The following is a 26825-nucleotide window of genomic DNA, read 5'->3' on the forward strand; positions in this document are numbered from 1 at the left end:
TCAATCTAATTTCTTGGCTAGTATGGCAAGTGGGGCATAACTATGTAATGGAGGGGAGTTGGAAGTGCCTTACCTTTGGATGTAGTAATAAATCTCATGCCCATATATATCACATGGCAGGACAGAAGCTCTCTTCATCAAAGAGCCTTAGAAGAAAGCCAGAAAGTGATAACTGGAATAATGTTTTAGTGTACACAGTCAGTACTGAGTAATGGACAGGAGAATTAATCAGAGGTTCCAAAAAAAATAAACAGGCAAGATTTATTTTGAAGAAATTACGTTTAATTTTATGGTCAAATAACAATTCACATGTATAAAAATGACATTGAGTCCAATGACAGGACATTAATTCAAAACAATCATAATTTAATGACAACCACTACTCAATCAATTTTTATTTATATAAGTTGTACATTTTGACTTAATTTTAATGGAATTTTTTTTAAAGTTCAGTGGAACACAGTTTATTCAGTTAGAAAAACTGCCTTAAACACCTTTAACAACTCACAGTAAGAAATCAGGAAATCATTATTTTATATTTTTGTTGCCAACATTAGTGACTGAGTGAACTCTTCTACTCTGTCTATAATAGACCATGTGCTGAAACTGCTTTCCTCTCCCTCACCTTCAAGGTGGATAATGTGAAATACATTTCCAACTTCTATATTGAGAAGGTCAATATGTCAAGAACACATCATAACAACAGATGCAGTGGAAGCAGAGGAACTGAGAAAAAGAATAGCATTCTTGCATGAGTGTCAGTAGGTTTATAAAAGATATCAGCATACAGTCTGTCACTAGAGATGGAGGCAGAGAGATTGAGAAATGGAAGAGAGAAGTGTCAGAGATGGACTAAGTAAATTTGAAGGCAGGGTGGAAGTTGGAGGCAAAGTTGAGGAAACTGAAGAGCTCTGCATGTGTGCAGGAAGTAGCCCCAATAATGTATTTGCAGATTGGAAAGAGTTGGGAAACATTACCACTAGAGGCTTGGAACATGGACCGTTCCCCATAGCCAACAAAAAAGTAGCCTTAGCAGAGGCTGATGCAGATGCCATTAACTACACCTTGCATTTGTGGAAAGTGGGAGGAGCAGAAAGAAAAAATTGTTTAGGGTGAGGACCAGTTCTGCTAGACAGAGGAGAGTGGTGGTGTTAGAATAACAAGGCAAGTTGTAAGTAAAGCTTAGGGTGGAGATGTGACCAGTAATGAGTGCATACCAACAAAAATAGTGTTTCAATAAACTACAACATGCAAACTATAGTCTATAGTATACTATCAAATCATTTGAAACTACCATAAAATTTGTTCCAAAATAGAAATTAAAATTAGCACACGGTATTAATTACTTAATTAAATAATTCCACATGAATGTGTTTTTTTAAAAAAAAGTTAAATATAAAGAATTTCCATAGCAACACCAGTTAGAATAAGTACAAGAAACTACAACATACTGTAATTTTTGTATTTAGGTAGTCACACTTGTTAAAACTTAATACATCATTTAACTAAAATAACTTTCCAGCCACATTAAGCACAGTATTTTGAATTATCAAATAATGGGATAAAATTAAATAAGTTTCACAATAAATCTCATATCAATATATTTATATTCTCTGTTGCATCATCTTCTCAAGTTGCTGATAGATGCTGTGCTAATCAGTAATGTTATGACAAATTTTCTGCTTAAATACTGCCTTTTTGATTTTGCTCAGTACATCGACATCAGTGAAAGTTGGCATACCCTTAACTGGGCATGATAATGAAATAACAATCACAATTTTATGCATTTTCTAAAACAATCTGCTAGTGAGTAATCAAGAATAAGTCATTTAGTCATAAAGTTTGGGCAATTGCCTGAAGATATTCAGCTCGGGATACTGTGCAGTATATTAGACTACATTATGGCTCTGCAGTTCTTGGGGATTATGAATATCACACGTAAATATTGGACATTACCATACAGAGTGCTGGGTGGCAATCTCAAGCAGGCATGCCTATGTTTTTGATGACAGGTGGTATGTTTTGGCAGGTAGCAAGGATGAAAATCTCCATGAACAGAAAGTGGTACAGTAAGCCTAAATATTTTCCTTCTGTCAACAAACTAAACTTAATAACACATTACTTTTGAGATACTTGTATACAAAGTAGATTGGTTTATGTGTTATGATAATTCTATTCTAAAGGATATAGTGTAAGAATTAGACGGAAATTTAAAGCACTTCAATACAGTGCATCATTCAATCCTTATAAATTTCCACTACCGAAACTCAAAGAGCTGTATCACTGAATCCAAAACTTGTAAAGAACAACTGTACTTTATAAAATTTAGCTTATTAAGATTATTTGTAAAATTATGAAATGATAGAATGTCAATGTTACAGAATGACTTTTCCTGGTAAGCAGTCCTCAAGACTTAAATGATTTGGATGAAATATATCTTCAAGGTACATTTTCTGTTCATCAGCATGGGACAATGTGACTCTTCCTGCATTGAGATAAGTACAGCACACCACATCCAAGGATATACAGAAGAATAAAATGGCTAAATTTCCAATTAATATCCTAATACATTTTACAGAACAATGCCCCAAGAGGGTAAAAAACGTGCTGCATCCATTTTGAGATGTCCTTCAATTCCCTTAGGTAGGCATGGATAGGATACATCTTTGCAAATGCAAGAGTAGCTCTCCAAAATAATTCCTTGTATTTCATCCACAGTAATATGAGACAATATGGAATGAGACTAATGTTAATGATAGGGATATAGTGGAATGTATTTTCATAACATCACACATTCTGTAGCGATATCCAATGATTTCCACTTCCCTACTCTTACTTCTCCAGTCCTGCATATCATCAAATGTTTATTCAGTTTTGTTTTAAAGCTCCCAACCAAATTTCCTTCCACTCTGCCTTCAGTCTGTGCATTCCTAATTGGACTCTCCATGTAAAGGATATTTCTTTGTTTTTATCTCTGGTTCATTTTCCAAACATGTCAGATCTGTGTCCTCTAGCTGTTGAATCTCCTGCCATCAAAATCTATTTCTGCTTTTCGCCTCTATCCACACAGGTTACAACTCCTCCAAATCTATAGCAAGTAATTTGGATAAACAGTCTTTTGGAGTTCCTTTAAAACAGGTGTTCTCAACTGACCCCTCGGTTAATGGTAGGGGTCCATGGCATGAAAAATGTTGGGAATCTCTGCTATAGAATGATTCTTTCTGCAGTCTCTTGTGTCTACATCAAATTTATTTTTCTTTTATCACAACATCTCATGTAGATCAATTTCCTCCCCATGCTCTTAAAAACTCTACAAGAGAACTTGCCCAGAACTGAACACTATATTCTAACCATCGTCTAATAAGTGCTTTGTTAAGGATATACATTACTGTGACATGTCTTTCACTTAGGCAACAAAGGTCGAATAACTTTAAGAAGAAGCGACCTTCTACAATTGTTTAAGGATCCTTTAAGGGCCAGTCATAAAGTTAAGCTACTGCCTCAAAAAAAAATGTTTTCTGGAGACAGGATAAACTTCTAGCTTGATCTTCCTGATCTTTCACTCTCCTACCAAGGATCTAAATTCTTCTACAGTATGTCCACTTTTGAACAGACACATGCCAGCTAATTACTGACATACAGAGACATCTAAAATCACTAAATCATTGTCAACTATGTGGGTAGATGGAAATTTCACCAAGAAACAATAAAATATCGCTCTGTCCTTAGAAATTGTACTTAACTGCATTAGCTAGCTGTTTAGTTTTGTGAACAGAAATTTGGCTAAAAAAATTCCTTCTGAGATCTTGGTGGTTAATATCTTTGAGCAGCAGGACCATGTATTGCATTTGAGGAACACCATATTTCACTCAATCTCAATGGGCTGAAATGCATGAAACACCTGGTCAAGGCAAGTTGTAGAAAGAAAGGAAAACTACTTCAGATTTGAACCATTGGGCCTGATATTCCCTGACCGCTGACAATCTGAGGAAGAGAAAAATAAAAGCAGGGAAGTAGTATTAAATAAATAGGCTCACATTTCGTTGTAATCACAGATTATTAGAAAGTCGGATAATTGCAACATTTTGCAAAATTAAGTACAATCTCCAGTACTTTGATAGAAGAATTCTGTCATCAGTTTACATTAGAAGACCTCTATGAAAAGGGGTTTACATGCAAATTCTAAAAGGAAATCCAAGGTAGAGTTCTTTTCCAAGGCTGGTAAGTGATTGGACAACTTGGTTCAACAATGTAAAACGGAATATCAAGACCAAACCATGGGACACTCACAGCATTGCACAGAAACAAAATGAAATGTTCTGGATCCACGTTGATCCAGCCAGATACTGTTTGGATATTAAAGGGGACCATTGCCACTTAAATGACGGAAGCAGAAATACAGATCAATTTCAGTGTTTCAATATCTGGGTAGATAAAACACCTTGCTGTATTCATCATATTTTCTTCTCTGATCAATTCTAATCTGTGTTACTGGATAGCCCAGGGTTCAAAGAAATGGATTAAAATGAATGACTTCTAATCATTTAGTAAAAATCTTCAGTTTTTGAGGTGGATCCTCATTCAACATCAACAACGTTGCTCCCTTTTAAAACAAGATCTCTTTGTTTTGTTTTTATTTTGTTTTGCCTAATGCTGTAGGAGTATTACAGAAAGACCTTAATGCACTTCAAGGCACAACATGGTTGGCATCCTGAAGATGAGATTTGACTGCAGGTGTTTGTTCAGTCCTGCCTTACAGATAACTGTAACTTCTACTTCTGTTGTTCGTCTGTAGTATGTCGCTTCCGCCTGGCCTGGAGCCCATCAAAACTAAGTGACTTTTTCAGTCTTCTGTATTCCACATCGCTGAGAGACACGGAACAGCGAGATGGGTTCTGTTGTCTGTACTTGATACTCTCGATTATGGTATCCTTAATCAACTATTCAAATAAAAAGAAAAGCAGTTTAGTCTGTTAGCAGTTCGCAGACAAAGCAAGACTGACTAGCTATTGAAATTTAATGTATCCAATCAAATTAGCATTCAGAAGTCCAGTTCTTTGATTAGACAGTAAAATGGGTATTTTCCAATGTATTAAGGGTACAAATTGATATTCTTTTAATACATCATACTCAAGAATTCAATGTATGTGGAGGAACACTAGATAACATTTAATTGGGAACTAAAAGGACAGAAAGCATTTCTGAAGTTCCTCATTGAGCAGTAAATGAAGATGGACACCAGCCAGGTTGTAGATTTTTAGGTTGAATGAACTTACGGTTCAAAAAAAAAATCAGTTGATGAAAGAATGTACAAATTGATTTTGAAAGAAGGAAATAAAAGGATAAAACCAGGACGATACAAACTGAAAGAAAAAGCTTAACTAGGAGTAGCAAGAGGAATTCTGCAGATGCTGGAAATTCAAGCAACACACATCAAAGTTGCCGGTAAACGCAGCAGGCCAGGCAGCATCTATTGGAAGAGTTTCAGTCGACGTTTCAGGCCGAGACCCTTCGTCAGGACAACTTTGATGTGTGTTGCTTAACTAGGAGTAGACCAGTTTTATGCAGTGATGGCATAGAAGAGATCTTACAACAGCAAGGTGAAAAAGGCACTTTGATTTGAGGAGGGTTCCTGAAGCAGAGACATCGTGTTAGTGGGTGTAAAGAAGTGTGGAAGGCAATGGAACAATGCAAAGATTTGGATAATTTAACAGTAAGAACACAAGGAGCTGCAAATTTTCAAGGATTGGAACCATGTAGAATGAAAAGAAAGACATTTGAAAATCAAGCTTTGATTCACTTCGTTGCGACACAACTAAGAGTGGTGATAAGAGAGCAATGGGCACTTCAAAGGAGATGAAAAGGTGGGATTTCAGTATCAAAATGAATAGAGAAATGAATGACGTTGAGTCTGTCTAGCAAAGGTTTTAAGTTGAGGTGACATTCAGGGAAATTAGTGAAGCCAAGAGGAAAAGCAAAGAGGATCTCTGAAATCTAAGGAGGATGAGAAGAAATAAAATTCACTATTATTTGGATTTAGACAAAGAAAGCTGAAATCCAGGGTTAAAAATTAATTGTATGTTTAATTCAGATTTAGTATATGCAGACTTTATTCAATTAGATTAGAAGTCTCGCAACTTAAACAGACCTCTGCGCTGGAGATGAGCCAATTCAGCAGCCATGCTGGTATCATTTAGATTAAGGCTGCTCTACATGCCAAGATAGAACCACTCTTTGACTGATAGATACAAAAGAATATTTAAAGCAGTTACTTTATTCTTGATGTATTTGTAGATTTCCAGCTTTCCAAGATCAGGATCAGGCCGTGCTTCTGCAGCTGAATATGATTCAGTATCTAACTTTTTACGCAGAGAGTGGTGAGTGAGTGGAATGGGCTGCCGGTGGCGGTGGTGGAGGCAGAAATGATAGGGTTTTTTTAAGAGACTCCTGGATAGGTACATGGAGCTCAGAAAAATAGAGGGCTATGGGTAAGCCTAGGTAGTTCTAAGGTAAGGATATGTTCGGCACAGCTGTAGGTTTTCTATGTTTCTATATTATTAGATTCCTGCCCCCCATCAACACTTGATATAAATTTTCACCAACATATCCTGTTCAATATTGCTCCCATGATGATGATATGTAGGCTCTGCAAAAGAGCTGATTATTTCTTATGAACAATCATCATTCTGATACTTTAACTGTTCTTTTTGGTCTCTCCATAGAAACTCACTGTCTTGCTAAATACACAGCATTTTTTAAATCCAGATTTTCAGCATCTACAATACTTTGAATTGGGATCTAATTATCTTGTACATTCACATGTAAATTCATCTACGAATTCAATTAATTTAACCTATGTATAGGTTACTGAGTATTTTCTCTAACCTACATTCCTGTCAGGACTGGCATTAATGATTCCACCTATACGCCCATTGAAAGATCACAAAAATTTTAATTATGAAATCCTACAAAACACCAGAGGAACAAGTTGTGATTTATAAAATTCATTCAAAAAACCCAATATCTTTTATTGCTGGTTATAAAAAACTTGTAAAATCTAAAGTATAAAAAGATGCTTCAGAAATTGAAATCACATATACAAGCAGTGACTTCAAATATTAGCAATTAAAGCCAATGTATAACTTCAAGTATACCTCAATATTGTTGAGTGTGTTGAATTCCATTAGGTCATGGAGCTGTGTAAATGCCTTATTGGTATATTGGAAGTTGAAAGTAGAATATGGTGTGTCAGCATCATCGAAGATGTCAAAGTCTGCATCCTCCATTTCCTTCTCACTCTCGCGTTTAACACCTTCATAAAAGACAGCATTTGTGTCAGTACAGAAATCAGTGTTGGTACTTCCTTTCTGTAATCCTTTTTAAACTTTCCTATTTTGTGGAAAAGTGATAGTTAACATCTAATAACACTCTCAAGTCAACAAATAAGCAGGTAGCTGATCCACTTAATGTGAAATATTTTAGAAACATAGAAAACCTACAGCACAATACAGGCCCTTCGGCCCACAAAGTTGTGCCGAATATGTCCCTACCTTAGAAGTTACTAGGGTTACCTATAGCCCTCTATTTTTCTAAGCTCCATGTACTTATCCAAAAATCTCTTAAAAGACCCTATTGTATCTGCCTCCACCACCGTTGCCGGCAGCCCATTCCACACACTCACCACTCTCTGCGTAAAAAACTTACCCGACATCTCCTCTGTATCTACTCCCAAGCACCTTAAACCTGTGTCCTCTTGTGGCAGCCATGTCAGCCCTGGGAAAAAGCCTCTGACTATCCACATGATCAATGCCTCTCACCATCTTAAACACCTCTATCAGGTCACCTCTCATCCTCTGTCACTCCAAGGAGAAAAGGCCAAGTTCACTCAACCTATTTCCATAAGGCATGCTCCCCAGTCCAGGCAACATCCTTGTAAATCTCCTCTGCACCCTTTCTATGGTCTCCACATCCTTCCTGTAGTGAGGTGACCAGAACTGAGCACAGTACTCCAAGTGGGGTCTGACTAGGGTCCTATACAGCTGCAACATTAACTCTCGGCTCCTAAACTCAATTCCACGATTAATTAAGGCCAATACACCGTATGCCTTCTTAACAACAGAGTCAACCTGCGCAGTTGCTTTGAGTGTCCTATGGACTCGGACCCCAAGATCCCTCTGATCCTCCACACTGCCAAGAGTCTTACCATTAATACTATATTCTGTCATCATATTTGACCTGCCAAAATGAACCACTTCATGCTTATCTGGGTTGAACTCCATCTACCACTTCTCAGCCCAGTTTTGCATCCTATCAATGTCCTGCTGTAACCTCTGACAGCCCTCTACACTATCCACAACACCCCCAACCTTTGTATCATCAGCAGACTTACTAACCCATCCCTCCACTGCCTCATCCAGGTCATTTATAAAAAATCACGAAGAGTAAGGGTCCCAGAACAGATCCCTGAGGCACACCACTGGTCACCGACCTCCATGCAGAATATGATCTGTCTACAGTCAGTCTTTGCCTTCTGTGGGCAAGCCAGTTCTGGATCCACAAAGCAATGTCCCCCTGGATCCCATGCCTCCTTACTTTCTCAATAAGTCTTGCATGGGGTACCTTATCAAATGCCTTGCTGAAATCCATATACACTACATCTACTGCTCTACCTTCATCACTGTGTTTAGTCACATCCTCAAAAAATTAAATCAGGCTCGTAAGTCACAACCTGCCCTTGAAAAAGCCATGCTGACTATTCCTAATCATATTGTACCTCTCCAAATTTTCATAAATCCTGCTTCTCAGGATCTTCTCCATCAACTTACCAACCACTGAGGTAAGACTCACTGGTCTATAATTTCCTGGGCTATCTCTACTCCATTTCTTGAATAAGGGAACAATATCCGCAACCCTCCAATCCTCCAGAACCTCTCCTGTCCCCATTGATGATGCAAAGATCATCGCCAGAGGCTCAGCAATCTCCTCTCTCGCCTCCTACAGTAGCCAGGGGTACATCACATCCAGTCCTGGCAACTTATCCAACTTGATGCTTTCCAGAAGCTCCAGCACATCCTCTTTCTTAATATATACATGCACGAGCTTTTCAGTCCACTGCAAGTCATCACTACAATCACTAAGATCCTTTTCCATAGTGAATACTAAAGTATTCATTAAGTACCTCTGCTACTTCCTCCGGTTCCATACACACTTTCCCACCATCACACTTGATAGGTCCTATTCTTTCACGTCTTATCCTCTTGCTCTTCACATACTTGTAGAATGCCTTGGGGTTTTCCTTAATCCTGCCTGCCAAGGCCTTCTCATGGCCCCTTCTGGCTCTCCTAATTTCCTTCTTAAGCTCCTTCCTGTTAGCCTTATATTCCTCTAGATCTCTAACATTACCTAGCTCTCTGAACCTTTCGTAAGCTTTTCTTTTCTTCTTGACTAGATTTACTACAGCCTTTGTACACCACGGTTCCTGTACCCCACCATAACTTCCCTGTCTCATTGGAACATACCTATGTAGAACTCCACACAAATATACCCTGAACATTTGCCACATTTCTCCCGTACTTTTCCCTGAGAATATCTGTTCTCAATTTAAGCTTCCAAGTTCCTGCCTGATAGCCTCATAATTCCCCCTTCTCCAATTAAACGCTTTTCTAACTTGTCTGTTCCAATCTCTCTCCAATGCTATTGTAAAGGAGATAGAATTATGATCACTATCTCCAAAATGCTCTCCCACTGAGAGATCTGACACCTGACCAGATCCATTTCCCAATACCAAATCAAGTACAGTCTCTCCTCTTGTAGGCTTATCTACATATTATGTCAAGAAACCTTCCTGAACACACCTAACAAACTCCACCCCATCTAAACCCCTTGCTCTAGGGAGATGCCAATCTATATTTGGGAAATTAAAATCTCCCATCATGACAACTCTGTTATTATTACACTTCTCCAGGATCTGTTTCCCTATCTGCTCCTCAATATCCCTGTTACTATTGGGTGGCCTATAAGAAACACCCAGTAGAGTTATTGACCCCTTCCTGTTCCTAACCTCCGCCCACAGAGACTCCGTAGACAATCCCTCCGTGAACGTCCACCTTTTCTGCAGCCATGATACTATCTCTGATCAACAGTGCCACACCCCTGCCTCTTTTGCCTCCCTCCCTGTCCTTTCTGAAACATCTAAAACCCGGCACTTGAAGTAACCACATCATATCTCCAAGTACTGATCCACGCTCCAAGCTCATCTGTTTTGTTCACAATTCTCCTTGCGTTAAAATAGACACAACTCAAACCATCGGTCTGAGCGTGTCCCTTCTCTATCACCCGCTTATCCTCTGTCACACACTGTCTCCAAGCTTTCTCTATTTGTGAGCCAACCGCCTCTTCCCCAGTCTCTTCAGTTCGGTTCGCACCCCCCCAACAATTTTAGTTTAAACTCTCCCCAGTAGGCTTAGCAACCCTCCCTGCCAGGATATTGGTCCCCCTGGGCTTCGAGAGCAATCCATCCTTTTTGTACAGGTCACACCTGCCCCAAAAGAGGTCCCAATGATCTAGAAATCTGAATCCCTGCCCCCTGCTCCAATCCCTCAGCCACGCATTTATCCTCCACATCATTCTATTCCTATACTCACTGTCACGTGGCACAGGCAATAATCCTGAGATTATGGCTTTATTTATTTTCTGCTTTATTTTTGACTTTCTTTTAATTATAGTCAGATACCAATCATTGCCTCACCTGAAGAAGCTATCACAGCTAAAACCAATTTACTATTTGCCAGAAATGCACACAAATGCAAATTTCAGCAGATAACTGGGTGTTGACAAGCATATGGCACCTCACCTGCTATTTGCTTTTGTTAGTTTTTGCACGATGGGGAAGATTACAGCCTTCTTTCACTTGCTGTCAGTCTAGCTGAGAGCTGGTGCCTCAGCACAGAGAGGTAATTGAATCAGGGGTTTTCCAAGATCTCAGGATCTCAATAGACTGATCATCTGTATCTCTCACTAACCTCTCACATCTGTTTTTTTTTAAATGGCTTTCAAAATTCACAATCAAATCAAAGAGGTCAGAGCTTTGCTTAGGTGGATCTGGGGTCTCTGCTATGCCAAGTTTTAAGTTGCTTGGAATTCTGTTAAAAGGTACTCTCCTAAAATGAACTCTCCTCTAATCTTCCAAATTCTGAAGGGCTGAGCTGAACAATACCTGAAGCCAGTCCATCATCTTGCTCACATCACATTTTCTGCAGTTTTAGACCCCCTGCTTTGCCTTGCCATTAACTGGCCAAAATCTGCAACATAACTGAATTCTCCTCATTTTTATAAAAAATAAATTGACAACTATTACCTCTCTCCAACCACAAAATATAAAATTGAAAAACTTACTGCGCTTGTTCTTAGAGACAGAACCTGAGAATGGCCAGGAGCCCACCTATTCATTCCAAGAAGCTCTTACTGAAATTTTGAATTAAGAGCTTTTTTTTTTACTGTGTGCATGCTTCACTGTGGGGTTCTAGTTCTACAGAATATTTTAGATTCAACTCCATTCATATTTCTAACCAAGACCACATGACAAGGAACATGACAATCATTGTAAATGTACATCAGAAATAGAGTCAGAGTGTCATCAGGAAGTACAGCACAGAAACAGGCCCTTCAGTCCATCTAGCCCATGCCAAACCATCTAAACTGCCTACTCCCAACAACCTGAACCAGCACCATAGCCCTCCATATTCCTACCATCCATGTACCCATCCTCTCTGCATCCACTCTTAAGCCTTTCAATACTTGAAATGTTTCAATAAGAAAGCCCCTCAGTCTTCTAAACTTCAGAGCCATCAAACGCACCTCATATGTTAATCCTTTGATTTCCAAAATCATTCTCATGAACCTCCTCTGGAATCTCTCCAATTCCAGTACATCTTTTTTTTTAAGTTAAGGGGCTCATAATACTCCAAGTGCGGTTTGACCATTGCCCTATAAAGCCTCAACATTATTTTTATATTTTTAAAAATATTTATTTTATATTCTAGTCCTCTTAAGACGAATGCTAAACATTGCATTTACCTTCCTTAGCAATGACTCACTTGCAAGTTAAACTTTAGTGAATCTTGCATAAGGGCTCTCAAGTCCTTTTGCTTTTTGAATTTTCTCCCCATTTAGAAAATAGTCTATGCCTTCACTCTTTCTACCAAAGTGCATGACTCTACATTTCCCTGCACTATATTCTATCTGCATCTTCTTTGCTCATTCTCCCAATTTGTCCAACTCCTTCTGCAGACATCTTGCTTCTTTCAACACTATCTGCCCCTCCATCTATCTTTGTATCATCCTCAAACTTGGCTACAAAGCCATCAATTCCACCATCCAAATCCTTGAAATATAATGTGAAAAGCGGCCGCTGCAGAACACCACTAGTCACTGGCAGTCAATTAGAAAAGGATCCCTTTATTCCCACTCTTTGCCCCTGTCAGTCAGCCAATCTTCTATCTATGCTAGTATTTTTTCCTGTAATACCATGGGCTTCTGTATTGTGCAGAAGCATAAGCATTTGATGATCAGGCGGATACCCTGAGAAAGAAATGGTAATAACTACATTATCACAAATGCTAATCAACACAATTTATTAACTTTTTGGCTTGAGTTCTTCTTATCATTACATTGGCAAGTGAAAATAAGCACAGTCAGTTTGTAGTTGAATTCTTGCTGGTATGTAGCTGACAGCTGCCTCGGACACAGGATCTGCTTAGTGCATCTACAGCTTATTTCAACAATCCTGTACAATGCCTCTTCATAAAATGTACAAGTATGGTTAAACAAGGATCTCACTTGCCTTTGTGTTTGAACTTAAAATTGAAGGACTGCCACTCAGATATCACCGAGAAAAGGACAAAGGGAAGAATTGTATTTGTTGGTTAAAGTAATTACCAAATCAAGACCTGATGAAACCACTTACCTGGAGCTTTATAATGTCTAAAATTGATATTTGCTAGAACAAAGTGTATGATGGTTGGGCAGTCTCTCTCTATCATTGGATTTTTGGGCTTGAAGATGTAACATTCTTTCATTCCCTCTCGGTCAAATACTTTGGTGTCAATCTTAGGAAAAGCCAACTTGTTCATTTTTGCCCATTTTTCTGCCAGCAGTAGCTCCTGTTAAATTGAATAGAACTAAGTTAAGATACATTACACAATTTTTCAGAAGTAATGCAATAGTAAATGTATTTACTAAACTGTAATTTTATAGCTACTGCCCAAAAAATACTTTAATTTCATAAAGTACAGCAATGTTCTGCACTTTCCTTAAGATAGCTGCCAATCATTCAGTCCTCACTGCTTATTCCTTCACAAACTTGCAGACTGCTACAATATTATAAAAATTCTTTTTCAGGATTTGTGCCATCGTTCGTAGCCTTTTCCCAAACCCTTTGAAAAGCCACCTTCTTGAACTGTTGTAGGCTTTCTGCCATTGACTGGCCAGTACCAAGTTTTAGAATTGGTGCCAATGTAGGACCCAGCAGCACATTGCTAAGGGTACTGTGCAACTTGGAGGAATCTGCTGGTGATGCAGTTCCTATACACCCATTGTCATTGGTGGTAAATAGAGCTCACCAGTTTGGGAAAAGTGCAGTGCCTCTCACATACAGCAGCCATTTTGTGCCGGTGGTGTTGGGAATGACAATTAGCATGGTGGATGAGGAGCTAATCAAGCATCTTGGTTTGTGTGGATAATATTAAGCTTATTGTTGTTGCACTAATTCAGGTCAGTGATTTTTACCTGACAAAAGGTGGAAAGACTTTGGACTGTCAGGTGGTGAAGCTCATATCACAGGGTACCCAGTCTCTTGTACCCACTGTATTGTATTTGTGTAATTGGTCAAGTTGAGTTACTCATCACTGGTGACTAATCAAGTACACTTGAAGAATTGTCATTTTTTTTTATTGTTGGTAAGGATCTCGGCAAAGTTAATACTATTGGATACCAAAGTGTCAGAATATCTCGTTAGAGATGGCCTTAGCCAGGCACTATTGTGATGTGAACTTTGCCCACCATTCATCATCAGTATTGCCCGTGTATTTCTGCATGAGGCAGAGACTGCTTTATTTGCTAGGGAGCTATGAATGGATGTTGTGCAATCAGCAAACACACACCTTTGATCATCTGATGAAAGGAAGGTCATGGAGGGTGTAGCCAAGGACAGTTGGATCTAGGACTTTGTCACTCCCTTGACAAAGGGAGTGAGTCCCTTTGTCATGAGGGACCTTGAATTAATGAGCGGGACAGCAGCATCATTACAAAACGGGAGCCATTTGAAAAGAACAAGTCTAATCGGAAGTGATTTCTTTGAGCCAATAAAAAGAAGAGGTGTAAGTGGAGCAGCCATTGATGGAGTGGGCCAGTGTTAAGAGTGGTCAGGCTTGGGCAAGCACAGGTGGAAGTTCTAAATAAGTTTCTAGTAGGTTTTTTTTCTCTTTCTTTGTCTTTTAGTACATAGCTAATGCGCGAATGGGCCCAGAGTTAATGGTGTGTTCTTGGTGTGAGATGTGGGAACTTTGGGAGGCCTCCAGTCTCCCTGCTAATTATATTTGCATCAGGTTTATCAAACTGCAAATCTTTAGAGACCGTGTTAAGTAACTGGAGCTGCAGCTTGAGGACCTTCAGCTTATATAGGACAATGAGAAAGTGATGGATAGAAGCTACAGGGAGGTAGTCACCCCTAAGTTGCTGGTGACAGGCACATTTGTGGCTCTCAGTAGAAGGAAAGGGAACAGGTAGCCAATGCAAAGTACCCCTGTGGCTGTTCCACTCAATAATAAGTAGACCACTTAGGACACTGTTCGGAAGGGAGGGGGATGGGGGTTGACCTATCGAGGGGAAGCTGCAGTGCTCAGTCTCTGGCACTAAGTCTGGCTCTGTGGCTCAGAAGGAAAGGGAGAAAAAGAGGAGTGCATTAGCAATAGACAATTCCATAGTTAGAGGAGCAGACAAGAGATTTTGTGGACGTGAACGAGACATCTAGATGGTATGTTGCCTCCCAGGTACTAAGATCAGGCACGTCTTGGATCAGGTCCACGGTCATTTGAAAGGTGGAAGGTAAGCAGCCAGAAGTCATGGTACATATTGGTATCAACAACACAAGTAGGAAAAGGGAGAAAGTCCAGAAAAGAAAGTATAAAACTAGGTAGAAAGCTGAAAAGCAGGACCTCCAGGGTGGTAATCTCTGGACCCTGGATTTGCCAGGTGTCAGTGAGGATAAGAATACAATGATTTGGCAGATGAATGAATGGCGGAGAAATTGGTGCAGGGAGTAGGGTTTCAGATTTCTGGATCACTGGGATCTCTTCAGGGGAAGGTATTTCCTGTATAAAAAGGATGGGTTACACCTGAACTAGAAGGGGGACCAATATAACCATATAACTATTACAGCACGGAAACAGGCCATCTCGGCCCTTCTAGTCTGTGCCAAACGCTTACTCTCACCTAGTCCCACCGACCTGCACTCAGCCCATAACCCTCCATTCCTTTCCTGTCCATATACCTATCCAATTTTTCTTTAAATGACAATATCGAACCTGTCTCTACCACTTCTACCGGAAGCTTGTTCCACACAGCCACCACTCTCTGAGTAAAGAAGTTTCCCCTTGTGTTACCCCTAAACTTTTTCCCCTGAACTCTCAACTAAATGTCCTCTTGTTTGAATCTCCCCTACTCTCAATGGAAAAAGCCTATCCAAGTCAACTCTATCTATCCCCCTCATAATTTTAAATACCTCTATCAAGTCCCCCCTCAACCTTCTACATTCCAAAGAATAAAGAACCAACTTGTTCAACCTTTCTCTGTAACTCAGGTGCTGAAACCCAGGTAACATTCTAGTAAATCTTCTCTGTACTCTCTCTATTTTGTTGACATCTTTCCTATAATTCAGTGACCAGCAATATCCTTGCTGGCAGGTTTGCCAGAGCTGTTGGGGAGGGTTTAAACTAATTTGGCAGGGGGATGGGAACCGGAGTGATCGGGCTGAGGATACAACAATTGGTATACAAGTAGATGCAGTGTGTAGTAGTCAGGTGATAAGGAAGGACTGGCAGATGATAGGGCAAAACAGCAGTCAGTGGGATGAGTTAAAGTGTACCATGGGGGCTAAATTGAAATAGGTGATGAATACAGGACTGAAGGTGTTATATTTGAATGCACGTTTTATGCAAAATAAGGTTGATGATCTTGTAGGCGCAGTTAAGAGACTGACAGGTATGGCATTCTGAGCATCGTTGAGCTGTGACTGAAAGTTGGGAGTTTTAGATCCAATGATACACATTATATTGAATGTACAGGCATGGAGGTAGAGGTGGTGGGATGACTCTGTTGGTAAAAAATGAAATCAAATCCCTGGAAAGCGGTGACATAGGATCAAAAGATGTTAAGAAACTTCAAGGGTAAAATAACCCTAATGGGATTTATAAAAATTTGTATATACTGAACAGTAGCCAGGATGTGGGATACGAATTACAATAGGAGACAGAAAAAGCATGTAGAAGGGCAATTAAATGATAGCCGTGGGGGATTTCCACATGTAGGTAGATTGGGAAAAACAGTTTGGTGTTAGATCCCAAGTGAGAGAATTTGTAGAAAGGTTACGAGATGGCTTTTTACAGCGGCCTGTGATTGAGCCCACTAGGGGAAAGGCAATTCTGGATTGGGTTGTGTGTAGTGAACCAGATTTGATCAGGAGCTTAAGGTAAAGGAACCCTTAGGAGACCATGAACATAATATGGTTGAGTTCACTCTGCAGTTTGAGAGAAGATAAAGTCAGATGTATTAGTATTACAGTGGAGTAAAGGAAATCACAGAGGAGTTGGCCAAGGTTGATTTGAAGGGGGCTGTAGCAGGGATGATGGCAGAACAACAAGGGCTGGAATTTCTGGGAGCAATTCAAAAGGGGCAGGATAGATACATTGCAAAGAAAAAGTATTCAAAAGGGAGGATGAGGTAACTGCAAATGACAAGGGAAGTCAAAGACAGTACAAAAGCAAAAGTGAGGGATTGAGAAGCTTTTAAAAAGCAACATAAGGCAAGTACAAAAAAGCCATAAGGACAGAAAAGATAAAATATGAAGGTAAGGTAGACAATAAAATAAGATACCAAAAGATTTTTCAGATATATAAAGAGTAAAGGGGAGGTAAAAGTAGACATCAGACTGCTTTAAAATTACACTGGAGAGGTGGTAATGGGGGACAAAGAAATGGCAGGCGAAATTAATAAGTACTTTGCACACATCCTCACAATGGAAGACCCTAGCAGTATGCCAGCAATCCAAGAGTGTCAGGGGGCAGAAATGAGTGCAATTGGTATTATTAAGGTGAATGAGCTTGAGAAATTGAAAGGTCTGAAAGTTGATGTCCCCTGGAACAGATGGACTACACTCCAGGGTTCTGAAACAGGTAAACAATAGATGGTGGAGGCATTAGTAATGATCTTTCAAGAATCTTAAGATTCTGGAATGGTTCTGGAGGGCTGGAAAATTGCAGGTGGAACTCCATTCTTTAAGAAGGGAGAAAGGCAGAAGAAAGGAAATTATAGGCCATATAGCCTGACTTCAGTGATTGGGAAGATGCTGGAGTCCATTACTAAGGATGAGGTTTCGGGGTACTTGAAGGCATGTAATAAAATAGGCCAAATTCAGCATGATATCTTTAAGTGGAAAAAATCTTTTGGAATTCTCTGAGGAAATATCAGGCAGGACAGACAAAGGAGAGTCAATGGATATCGTTTACTTGGATTTTCAGAAGGACTTTGACAAGGTGCTGCACATGAGGCTGCTTGGACAGAAGACTGGACTGCTAGGAGGCAAAGAATGGGATTACTTAGGCCTTTTCCTGATTGGCTGCTGCTGACTAGTCATGTTCTGCAGGGATCAGTGTTGGATCTGCTTCTTTCTTTGTTACATGTTAATGATTTGAATGACGGAATTGATGGCTTTGTTGCCAAGTTTGTGAACGATACAAAGATAAGTGGAGGGGCAGATAGTGTTGAGGAAACAGGAAATCTGCAGAAGGACAGACAGATTGGGAGAATGGGCAAAGTGACGGATGGAATATAGTGTAGGGAAATGCAAGGTTATGCACTTTGTTGGAAGGAATAAAGACATCGAATATTTTCTAAATGGGAAGAAAATTCAAAACTCAGAGATGCAAAGGGACTTAGGAATCCTTGTGCAGGATTCTCTGAAGTTTAACTTGCAAGTTGAGTCAGTGCTAAGGAAGGCAAATGCAATGTTAGCGTTAATTTCAGGAGGACTAGAATATAAGATCAGGAATGTAATGCTGAAGCGTTACAAGGCGTTGGTCAGACCTCACTTAAAAGTTCAAAGTTCAAAATAAATTTATTGTCAAATTACATATATGTAGACAACCTTGAGATTCATTTTCTTGCAGGCATACTCAATAAATCTATAATAACCATAACAGAATCAATGAAAAACTGCACCAACTTGGCTGTTAAACCAGTGTGCAAAAGACAACAAACTGTTCAAATATATAAAGACAGAAAACTAAAACTACAGCTATGAGGATCCCTGTACCACCTGGTGAATCTGTGATCTCTGTCTCAGAGGTCAAAGTCAGGCTGTCTTTGAGGGTGAATCCTTGCAAGATAGCAGGGCCTGATGGAGTACCTGGCAAGACTCTGAAAACTTGTGCCAACCAACTGGTGGGAGTGATCAAAAACAGTTCAATCTCTCACTGCTACAGTGGGAAATTCCCATATGCTTCAAAAGGGCAACAACTATACCATTGCCCAAAAAGAATAGTGGAAGTCACCATAATGACTATCGTCCAGTAGCACTCACATCTTTGGTGATGAAGTGCTTTGATAGGTTGGTCTTGGCTAGAATCCACTCCTGCCTCAGCAAGGACCTGGACCCATTGCAATTTGCCTGTCATCACAATAGGTCTACGGTGGACATGATCTCATTAGCTCTCCATGTGGCTTTGGATCACCCGGACAATACAAATACCTATGCCAGGATGCTGTTTATTGACTGTAGCTCAGCGTTTAAAACCATCATTCTTACAGTCCTGATCGAAAAGCTACAGAACCTGGGCCTCTGTATCTCCCTCTGCAACTGGATGCTCAACTTCCTAACTGGAAGACCACAATCTGTGTGGATTGGTAATAACATTGCCACCTCGCAGACAATCAACACTGGCGCACCACAGGAATGTGTGCTTAGCCCACTGCCCTACTCTCTACACTAGCGGTCCCCAACCACCGGGCCGCGGACCGGTACCAGGCCACAAAGCATGTGATACTGGGCCGTGAGGAAACGATATGATTTGGCGATATGAGTGAGCTACGCCTTTCCTTTTCCCTGTCACGTACTGTTGAACTTGAATGCACGTGTCATCCATGTCAGCACGGGAAGAAGATCAAGTCCTCGAGCTTGCAACTGATGGCGGGCTGAAAAGTATGTTTGACATAACATCTCTGCTGGCATTCCGGATCAAAGTCAAGGCTAAGTATCCTGAGATAGCCACGAAAGCACTGAAAATGTTGCTTCTATTTCCAACGTATCTTCGAAGTCGGCTTTTCTGCAATGAATGCAACGAAAACTAAATTGCGGAATAGACTGGACATAAGGAACTCCCTTCGAGTATCGCTGTCTCCTATCACCCCTCGATAGGACTGTCTTGTTGCAGGGAAACAGGCCCAGGGCTCCCACTGATTCAGCGATATTGGTGTGTTGTAATGATTTTATATGTTCATATGAGGAAAGTATGTGCTGTGTATTTAATATCCAAACGTTACTTAAAATGTTATGATGCTATTGGCTTATAAGTGACTTATAATTGACTTATCACTATATTCATTAAGCTGTATGGGTCCTAATGCCCTTCCCTTGGACAACATTGGTGTCATGGAGAGGGGAGACTTGCAACATGGGCAACTGCTGGTCTTCCATACAACCTTGCCCAGGCCTGTGCCCTGGAGAGTGAGGACTTTCCAGGCGCAGATCCATGGTCTCGCAAGACTAACGGATGCCTTTACTTACTTTTACTATATTCATGCGATGTGTTACATAAAACCTAAGATAACACTAACATATAGTAAAAGCAGGAATGACTGGAAATAATGTATGTACAGTGTAGTTTCACTGAACAGAATCGCCAAAAACGATTTGTAGAAAAAATTGGCATGTACACGCATGCACATGTAGGGGCCTGCGCAAGGCTTCATGGTCATAGTAGTCTTTCTTGGGGTAAACACAACTTATTTGACTGCTACTCTTCTCCGTTGGCAACCCTCCCCTCTGTCCCCCGCTCTGCCCCCCCCCCGCCCCCGGGTCGGCCGGTTTGCAAGAATATTGTCAATATTAAACCGGTCCGCAGTGCAAAAAAGGTTGGGGACCCCTGCTCTACACCCATGACTGTATGGTTAGGTACAGCTTAAATACTGTCTATAAATTTGTTGATGATAGAACCATTGTCAGCAAAATGTCAGATGGTGTTGAGAGGGTGTACAGGAGCCAGATATACCAGCCTGTTGAGTGGTGTCACAGCAACAACCTAGAACTCAATGTCAGTAAGACCAAAGAGCTGATTGTAGACTTCAGAAAGGGCAAGACGAGGGAACACGAACCAATCCTTATAGAGGGATCAGAAGTGGAGAGAGTGAGCAGCTTCAAGTTCCTGGGTGTCAAGATCTCTGAGGATCTGACCTGGTCCCAACATATCGATACAGTTATAAAGAAGGCAAGACAGTGGCTATACTTCATTAGCAGTCTGGAGTGATTTGGTTTGTCAACTGAAACACTCAAACTTCTATAGATGTACTGTGGAGAGCATTCTGATAGGCTACATCACTGTCTCATATGGCGGGGGCAGTAGTGAGGGCTATTGCATGGGATCGAAGCTGCAGAGAGTTGTAAAATTAGTCAGCACCATCATGGGCACTAGCCTCCACAGTATCCAAGACATCTTCAAGGAGCAGTGCCTCAAAAAAAATGGTTTCCAGCACCCAGGGCATGTCCTCTTCTCACTGTTACCATCAGGAAGGAGGTACAGAAGCCTGGAGGCACACACTCAGCAGTTCAGGAACAGCTTCTTTCTCTCTGCCATCCGATTGCTGAGTGGACATTAAAACCATGAACACTACCTCACTTCTTTGTATTTCGGTTCTCGCACTACTTATTTAAATTAGCTATCTGATACACATATATACTTACTGTATTTCAATTTTTTCCTAGATTATGTATTGCATTGTACAGCTGCAGCAAATTTAACAAATTTCACGACATATGCTGGTGATATCAAATCTGATTCTGACATAATAATAAATAAATAAACAATAAATAGAGAACATGAGATGAAGAGTCCTTGAAAGTGGGTCCAAAGGTTGTGAGAAAATTTTAATGATGGGGCAAATGAAACTGAGTGACGTTTTCCCTTTTGGTTCCACAGCCTGATGGCTGAGGGATAATAAATATATTTTCCTAAACTTGGCGGTGTGGGCCCTGAGGCTCCTGTACCTTCCTCCTGATGGCAGCAGTGAGAAGAGAGCATGATTTGGGTGGTGGGGGTCCCTGATGATGGGTTTAGATGTCACGCTGAATCTTCATAAATTCCTTAGAGGCGTTGCCGTGCTTTTTTCACAATTGCACTTGCATGCTGGGCCCAGGACAGGTCCTCCAAAATAATAACAGAGGAATTTAAAATTGCTGACACTCTCCACCTCTGATCTTCCAAGGAGGACCTCTGGTTTCCTCCTCCTTAAGTCAATAATCAGCTCCTTGGTCTTGACTACATTGAGTAAGAGGTTGTTGTTCTGGCACCACTCAGCCAGATTTTCAATCTTCCTCCTCTATGCTGCTTCGTCACCACCTTTGATGCGGCCAATGACAGTGGTGTCATCAGCGAACTTGAACATTACATTGGAGCTGTGCTTAGCCTCACAGTCATAAGTGTAAACTGAGTAGAGCAGGGGACTAAGCACACAGCCTTGTGGTACATCTATGTTGATGGAGATCATGGAGGAGATATTGTTGCCAATCTGAACTGACTGGGGTCTGCAAGTGAGGAAACTGTGGATCCAATTGCACAGAGGTATTGAATGTTGAGTTGTAGTCGATAAAAAGCATCCTGATGTATGCATCTTTGCTGTCCAGATGTTTCAGGGTTGAGTGAAGAGCCAGTGAGATGGCATCTGTTGTGGACTTGTTGCTCCAAATTGGAGCAGATCCAAATAGCTTCTCTTGCAGGAGTTGATCCATTTCATCATCAACCTCTCAAAACACTTCATCACAATGGAACACACACAAAATGCTGGAGATATTCAGCAGGCCAGGCAGCATCTATGGAAAAAAGTACAGTCGACATTTCGGGCCCAACCCCTTCGGCAGGACTGGAGAAAAAAAGCTGAGGAGTAGATTTAAAAGGTGTGGGGAGGGGAGAGAGAATCACCAGGTGATAGGTGAAATCTGGAGGGGGGAAAGATGAAGTTAAAAGCTGGGAAGTTAATTGGTGAAAGAAACAGAAAGTCATGAAAGAAATAAAAAGGGGGAGGTGCACCAGAGGGATGTGATGGGTGGGCAAGGAGATAAGGTGAGAGAGGGAAAAGGGGATGGAAAATGGTGGGGGTGGGGTGGTTGGGGGCATTACTGTAAGTTTAAGAAATCAATGTTCATGGCTACCCAAACGGAATACAAGGTGTTGTTCCTCCAGCCTAAGTGTGGCCTCATCACGACAGTGGAGGAGGCCACGGACGGACAAATCTGAATGGGAAGTGGAATTAAAATGGGTGGCCACTGAGAGATCCCGCTCATTCTGGCAGACAGAGCACAGATGCTCAGCGAAGCAATCTCCCAATCTAAGTTGGGTCTCACCGATACATAAGAGGCCACACCGAGAGCACTGAATACAGTAAGTGACCCCAACAGACTCACAGGTGAAGTATCGCCTCACCTGGAAGGAAGTGAAGTTTCGCCTGACAAACATTCGGGGCCCTAAAAAGACCTTCCAGTCCTGCCAAAGGGTTTCAGCCAAAACAGTGACTGTACTCTTTTCCATAGATGCTGCCTGGCCTGCTGAGTTCCTCCAACATTTTGTGTGTGTTGCTCGGACTTCCAGCATCTGCAAATTTTCTCTTGTTTGTCATCAGAGTGGATGTAAGTGCTACTGATGATAGTCATCGAGGCAGATTACCACGAGGTTCTTGGGCTCTGATATAATTGAAGTTTGCTTGAAGCAAGTGGGTAGCTTAGACAGCCAAAGCGAGAGGCTAAAGATCTCAGTGAGCACTCCAGCCAGTTGATTAGCACAGGTTTATAGTATTTGGGCCAGATGCTTTCCTTAGGTTCACCCTCCTGAAGGCTGCTCACACATCTGCCTCAGATGAAATCACGGGATCATCGAGGCAGTGGGAGATCATGATGGTTCCTCTATGTTTCACAGTCAAAGCAAGCAAAGAAGGCATTGAGCTCATCTGGAAGCAAAGCCCTGTTGTCACCTACTGTATGTCGCCTGATTTAACTTTACAAAGTGACAGTACTCAAACCCAGCCATAACTACCTTTCTTCATTCAAGTTTAATCTGGAATTGTCACTTATCCCTTGAGGTGCCTTTCTGGACATCCCGTACCTGGACCTCTTGTAATATTCTTGGTCACCAAACTTGAATGCCTCTGATCTGGCCTTCAGCAGATTGCAGACCTTGGAGTATTGTGAGCAGTTTTGGGCTTCTTATGCAAGAATGGATGTGCTGGTATTGGGGAGGGTCCATGAGAGATTCACAAGAATGATCCAGGAATGAAAGGATTAATGTATGAGGCATGTTTGATGACTCTGGGCCTGTACTCACTTAAGTTTAGAAGAATGAGAGGGGGAATCTCACTGAAACTTATTGTATGTTAAAAGACCTAGACAGAGTAGATGTTTCCTATAATGGATATTTCTTATAATGCTTCAGTACTAGAGGGAACAGGCTTAGAATAGAGGGATGTCCATTCAGAAAAGAGATAAAGAGGAATTTCTTTAGCCAGGCGGAGTGAATCTGTAGAATTCATTGCTACAGACATCTGTCGAGGCCAATTTATTAAGCTTATTTAAATCAGAGGTTGACAGGTTCTTGATTAGTCAGGGCGTCAAAGGTTATGTGGAAAAGTCGGGATAATGGAGTTGAGAGGGATAATAAATCACGCATGATGTAATGGCAGAGCAGATTTGATGGGCTGAATGGCCTAATTCTGCTCATATGGTATAATGAGGAGCTACTTCAAGTGACTTTGGGATAATTGACCTCAACCAGCCACAATCATCTTTCTGTGTGAAGCATGATCTCGGGTACTGAATGTTTTCCGTCTATGTCTATTGACTTCAGTTTCACCAGGACACATCTGAACCATATCCAGCAAAATACTCTTGATGTCAAGGGTAGTTGCTTCACCTCTGGCATTCTGCACTTTGATACATGTTTTCACTGAGTTTGTGATAAGGTGCTTAGCTAAGTGGTTTCAGTAGAAGCCAAAGCTGGGAATCACTGAGTAGGTTACTGGTGAATAAGTGCTACTTGACAGTACTGTCAATAATGGCTTCCATCACACTGACCAGTGGCAGTTAATCAGATTGCCTTTGCTGCTTGATGCCAGTTCTGTAACTATAACAGCTATGAGGTATTGCTTATTCTGGAGTGCATGTCTTCAGTTTTATAGCCAAAATGTTTGTCTGGTCCCTTGGCAGTGCTCTCTGATGTTTTTTTAACATATTATGTGAACTGAATTGCCTAGATTCACAGCAATACAGATGGATATAGGCTCTTTGACACAATGAGCCCAGGTGCCCATCTCACTAGTTGCAATTTCCTATATTTGGTGCATATCCCTCCAGGCACTGCCCCTCCATGTACCTATCCAAGTGCTTCTTAAATGATGCTATTGTACTTGCCTTAACCACCACCTCTAGCAACTGGTTTCACATACTCCCCATCCTTTGCATGCATACAGCACATTACAAGCCCCGAAGCCCACAATGTCGTGCCGACCATGTAACCTACTCTAGAAAGTGCCTAGAATTACCCTCCAGGCTCCATGTACCCATTTAAGAGTCTCTGAAAAGACCCAATTGTATCCACCTCCACCACCGTCACCGGCAGTGCATTCCACACACCCACCACTCTGTGTGGAAAAAATTAACCCTGACATCCCCTCTGTACCTACTTCCAAGCATCTTAAAACTATGCCCCCTCCTGTTAGCCATTTCAGTCCTGGGAAAAAGCCTCTGGCTATCCACATGATCAGTTACACCTCCTTTTCCTTTTTTTAAATCTTTCCCCTCTCATCCTAAAACTATGCCCTCTAGTTTTGGTCTCCCAACCTGGGGAAAGACTAGCTCTCGATCTTAAATATTTCTGTAAAGTTACCCTTATTCTCCTATGTTCCAAAGAATAAAAAACTAGCTCGGCCAACTCTCCTTATAACCCTTGGTGACATCATATTGTTTCTGTCCTGGTTAAACTGGAAAGAGATCCTTCCTATAACAGGGTGACCTGAATTGCACATAGTTCTCCAATGCAGTCTCACCAACCATAACATGATTTCCTAACTCCTGTACTTAATGCCATAACTGATGAAAGCCATTTTCACCACCCTATTTGGAACACTGCATTCAATGAACTATGCACTCGTACTCCCAAGTGTCCCTTTTCCATTACACTTCCTCATGCCCTAGCCTTCACATTATCAGTCCTGTGCTGGCTTGATTTTCCAAAATGCATCACTCCACACTTATCAGTATTGAAATCCATTTGCCACTCCCGAACCCACTTCCCTCACTGATCTACGATAATCTTCACTATCAACAACACCTAAATCTGCTTCAACTGCAAATTTATGATCAGACCTTGTGCATTCATTTCCAAATTATTTATATAAAAAAATAACAAGGGTCCAAATATCCACTGGCCTACCAGCTACCTTTTGGTTGCTTCTTCAAATAAGACACTAAACAGGTTTGTTAAGGACAACTTCAAATGCATAAAGCCTTGCTGACTACTTCATGGATAGATTATGTCTATCCACTTGTTCGTAGATCCTGTCCCTCAGTTCTCTCCAATTAGTACCGAAGTCAGGCTGGCTGGCCTTGCTACTTTTAATACAGAATAAAATTAGCTGCTTTCCCATCTCTAATGATGAAGCAAATATCTCTCCAAAGGCCTCTGCTGCTTCCTTTCTAGCATCACACTAAGTCCAAAGATGTACTCAATTAGGTCCTGAGGAATTTATCCACCTTAATGCACCTCAGGGCTGAAAATAACTCCTTCCTGGTACTACCTCGTCTTATCTTGATTCTCTCCTCAGTAAACAATACCTCAATGTTAGCTGCCAGTTCAGTTCTGACTAATTTTCAAACATATGGTAACTGTATGGGCATGTGGCCAAGTGGTTAAGGCATTGGACTAGCGACCTGAAGGTTGTGAGTTCAAGCCCCAGCCAAGGCAACGTGTTGTGTCCTTGAGCAAGGCACTTAATCACACATTGCTCTGCGATGACACCGGTGCCCATGCCCTAATGCCCTTCCCTTGGACAACACTGATTTCATGGAGAGGGGAGACTTGCAGCATGGGCAACTGCTGGTCTTCCATACAACCTTGCCCAGGCCTGCGCCCTGGAGAGTGAAGACTTTCCAGGTGCAGATCCGTAGTCTCAAAAGACTAATGGATGCCTTTTTATGGTAACTAATATGGTTAACAAATATTTAAAAGAGTTTGTGTAAAGGCAAATTCCATTCATTAATATACTGCTCAGGATTTCAAATGTCATGGCCAATGCCA

At 41.1% G+C, this 26825-nt stretch overlaps 1 protein-coding gene across 2 annotated transcripts in view; it reads right to left on the reverse strand.

The window, feature by feature from the left end:
* Positions 1–285: 285 nt before the first annotated feature.
* The window catches only part of LOC134354795 (cytosolic phospholipase A2-like), a 176351-nt gene continuing 149811 nt past the window's right edge, over positions 286–26825 (reverse strand). For both annotated transcript variants that reach the window (XM_063064061.1, XM_063064062.1), the window contains exons 16-18: positions 12965–13160; positions 7155–7312; positions 286–4940 (exon numbers count right to left, since the gene is read on the reverse strand). In XM_063064061.1, the coding sequence (XP_062920131.1) occupies positions 4773–4940; positions 7155–7312; positions 12965–13160 (522 nt within the window). In that variant the 3' untranslated portion in view covers positions 286–4772. The remainder of the gene's footprint in view (positions 4941–7154; positions 7313–12964; positions 13161–26825) is intronic.

This window comes from Mobula hypostoma, chromosome 12 (assembly GCF_963921235.1).
Source record: "Mobula hypostoma chromosome 12, sMobHyp1.1, whole genome shotgun sequence".
NCBI lineage: Eukaryota > Metazoa > Chordata > Chondrichthyes > Myliobatiformes > Myliobatidae > Mobula > Mobula hypostoma.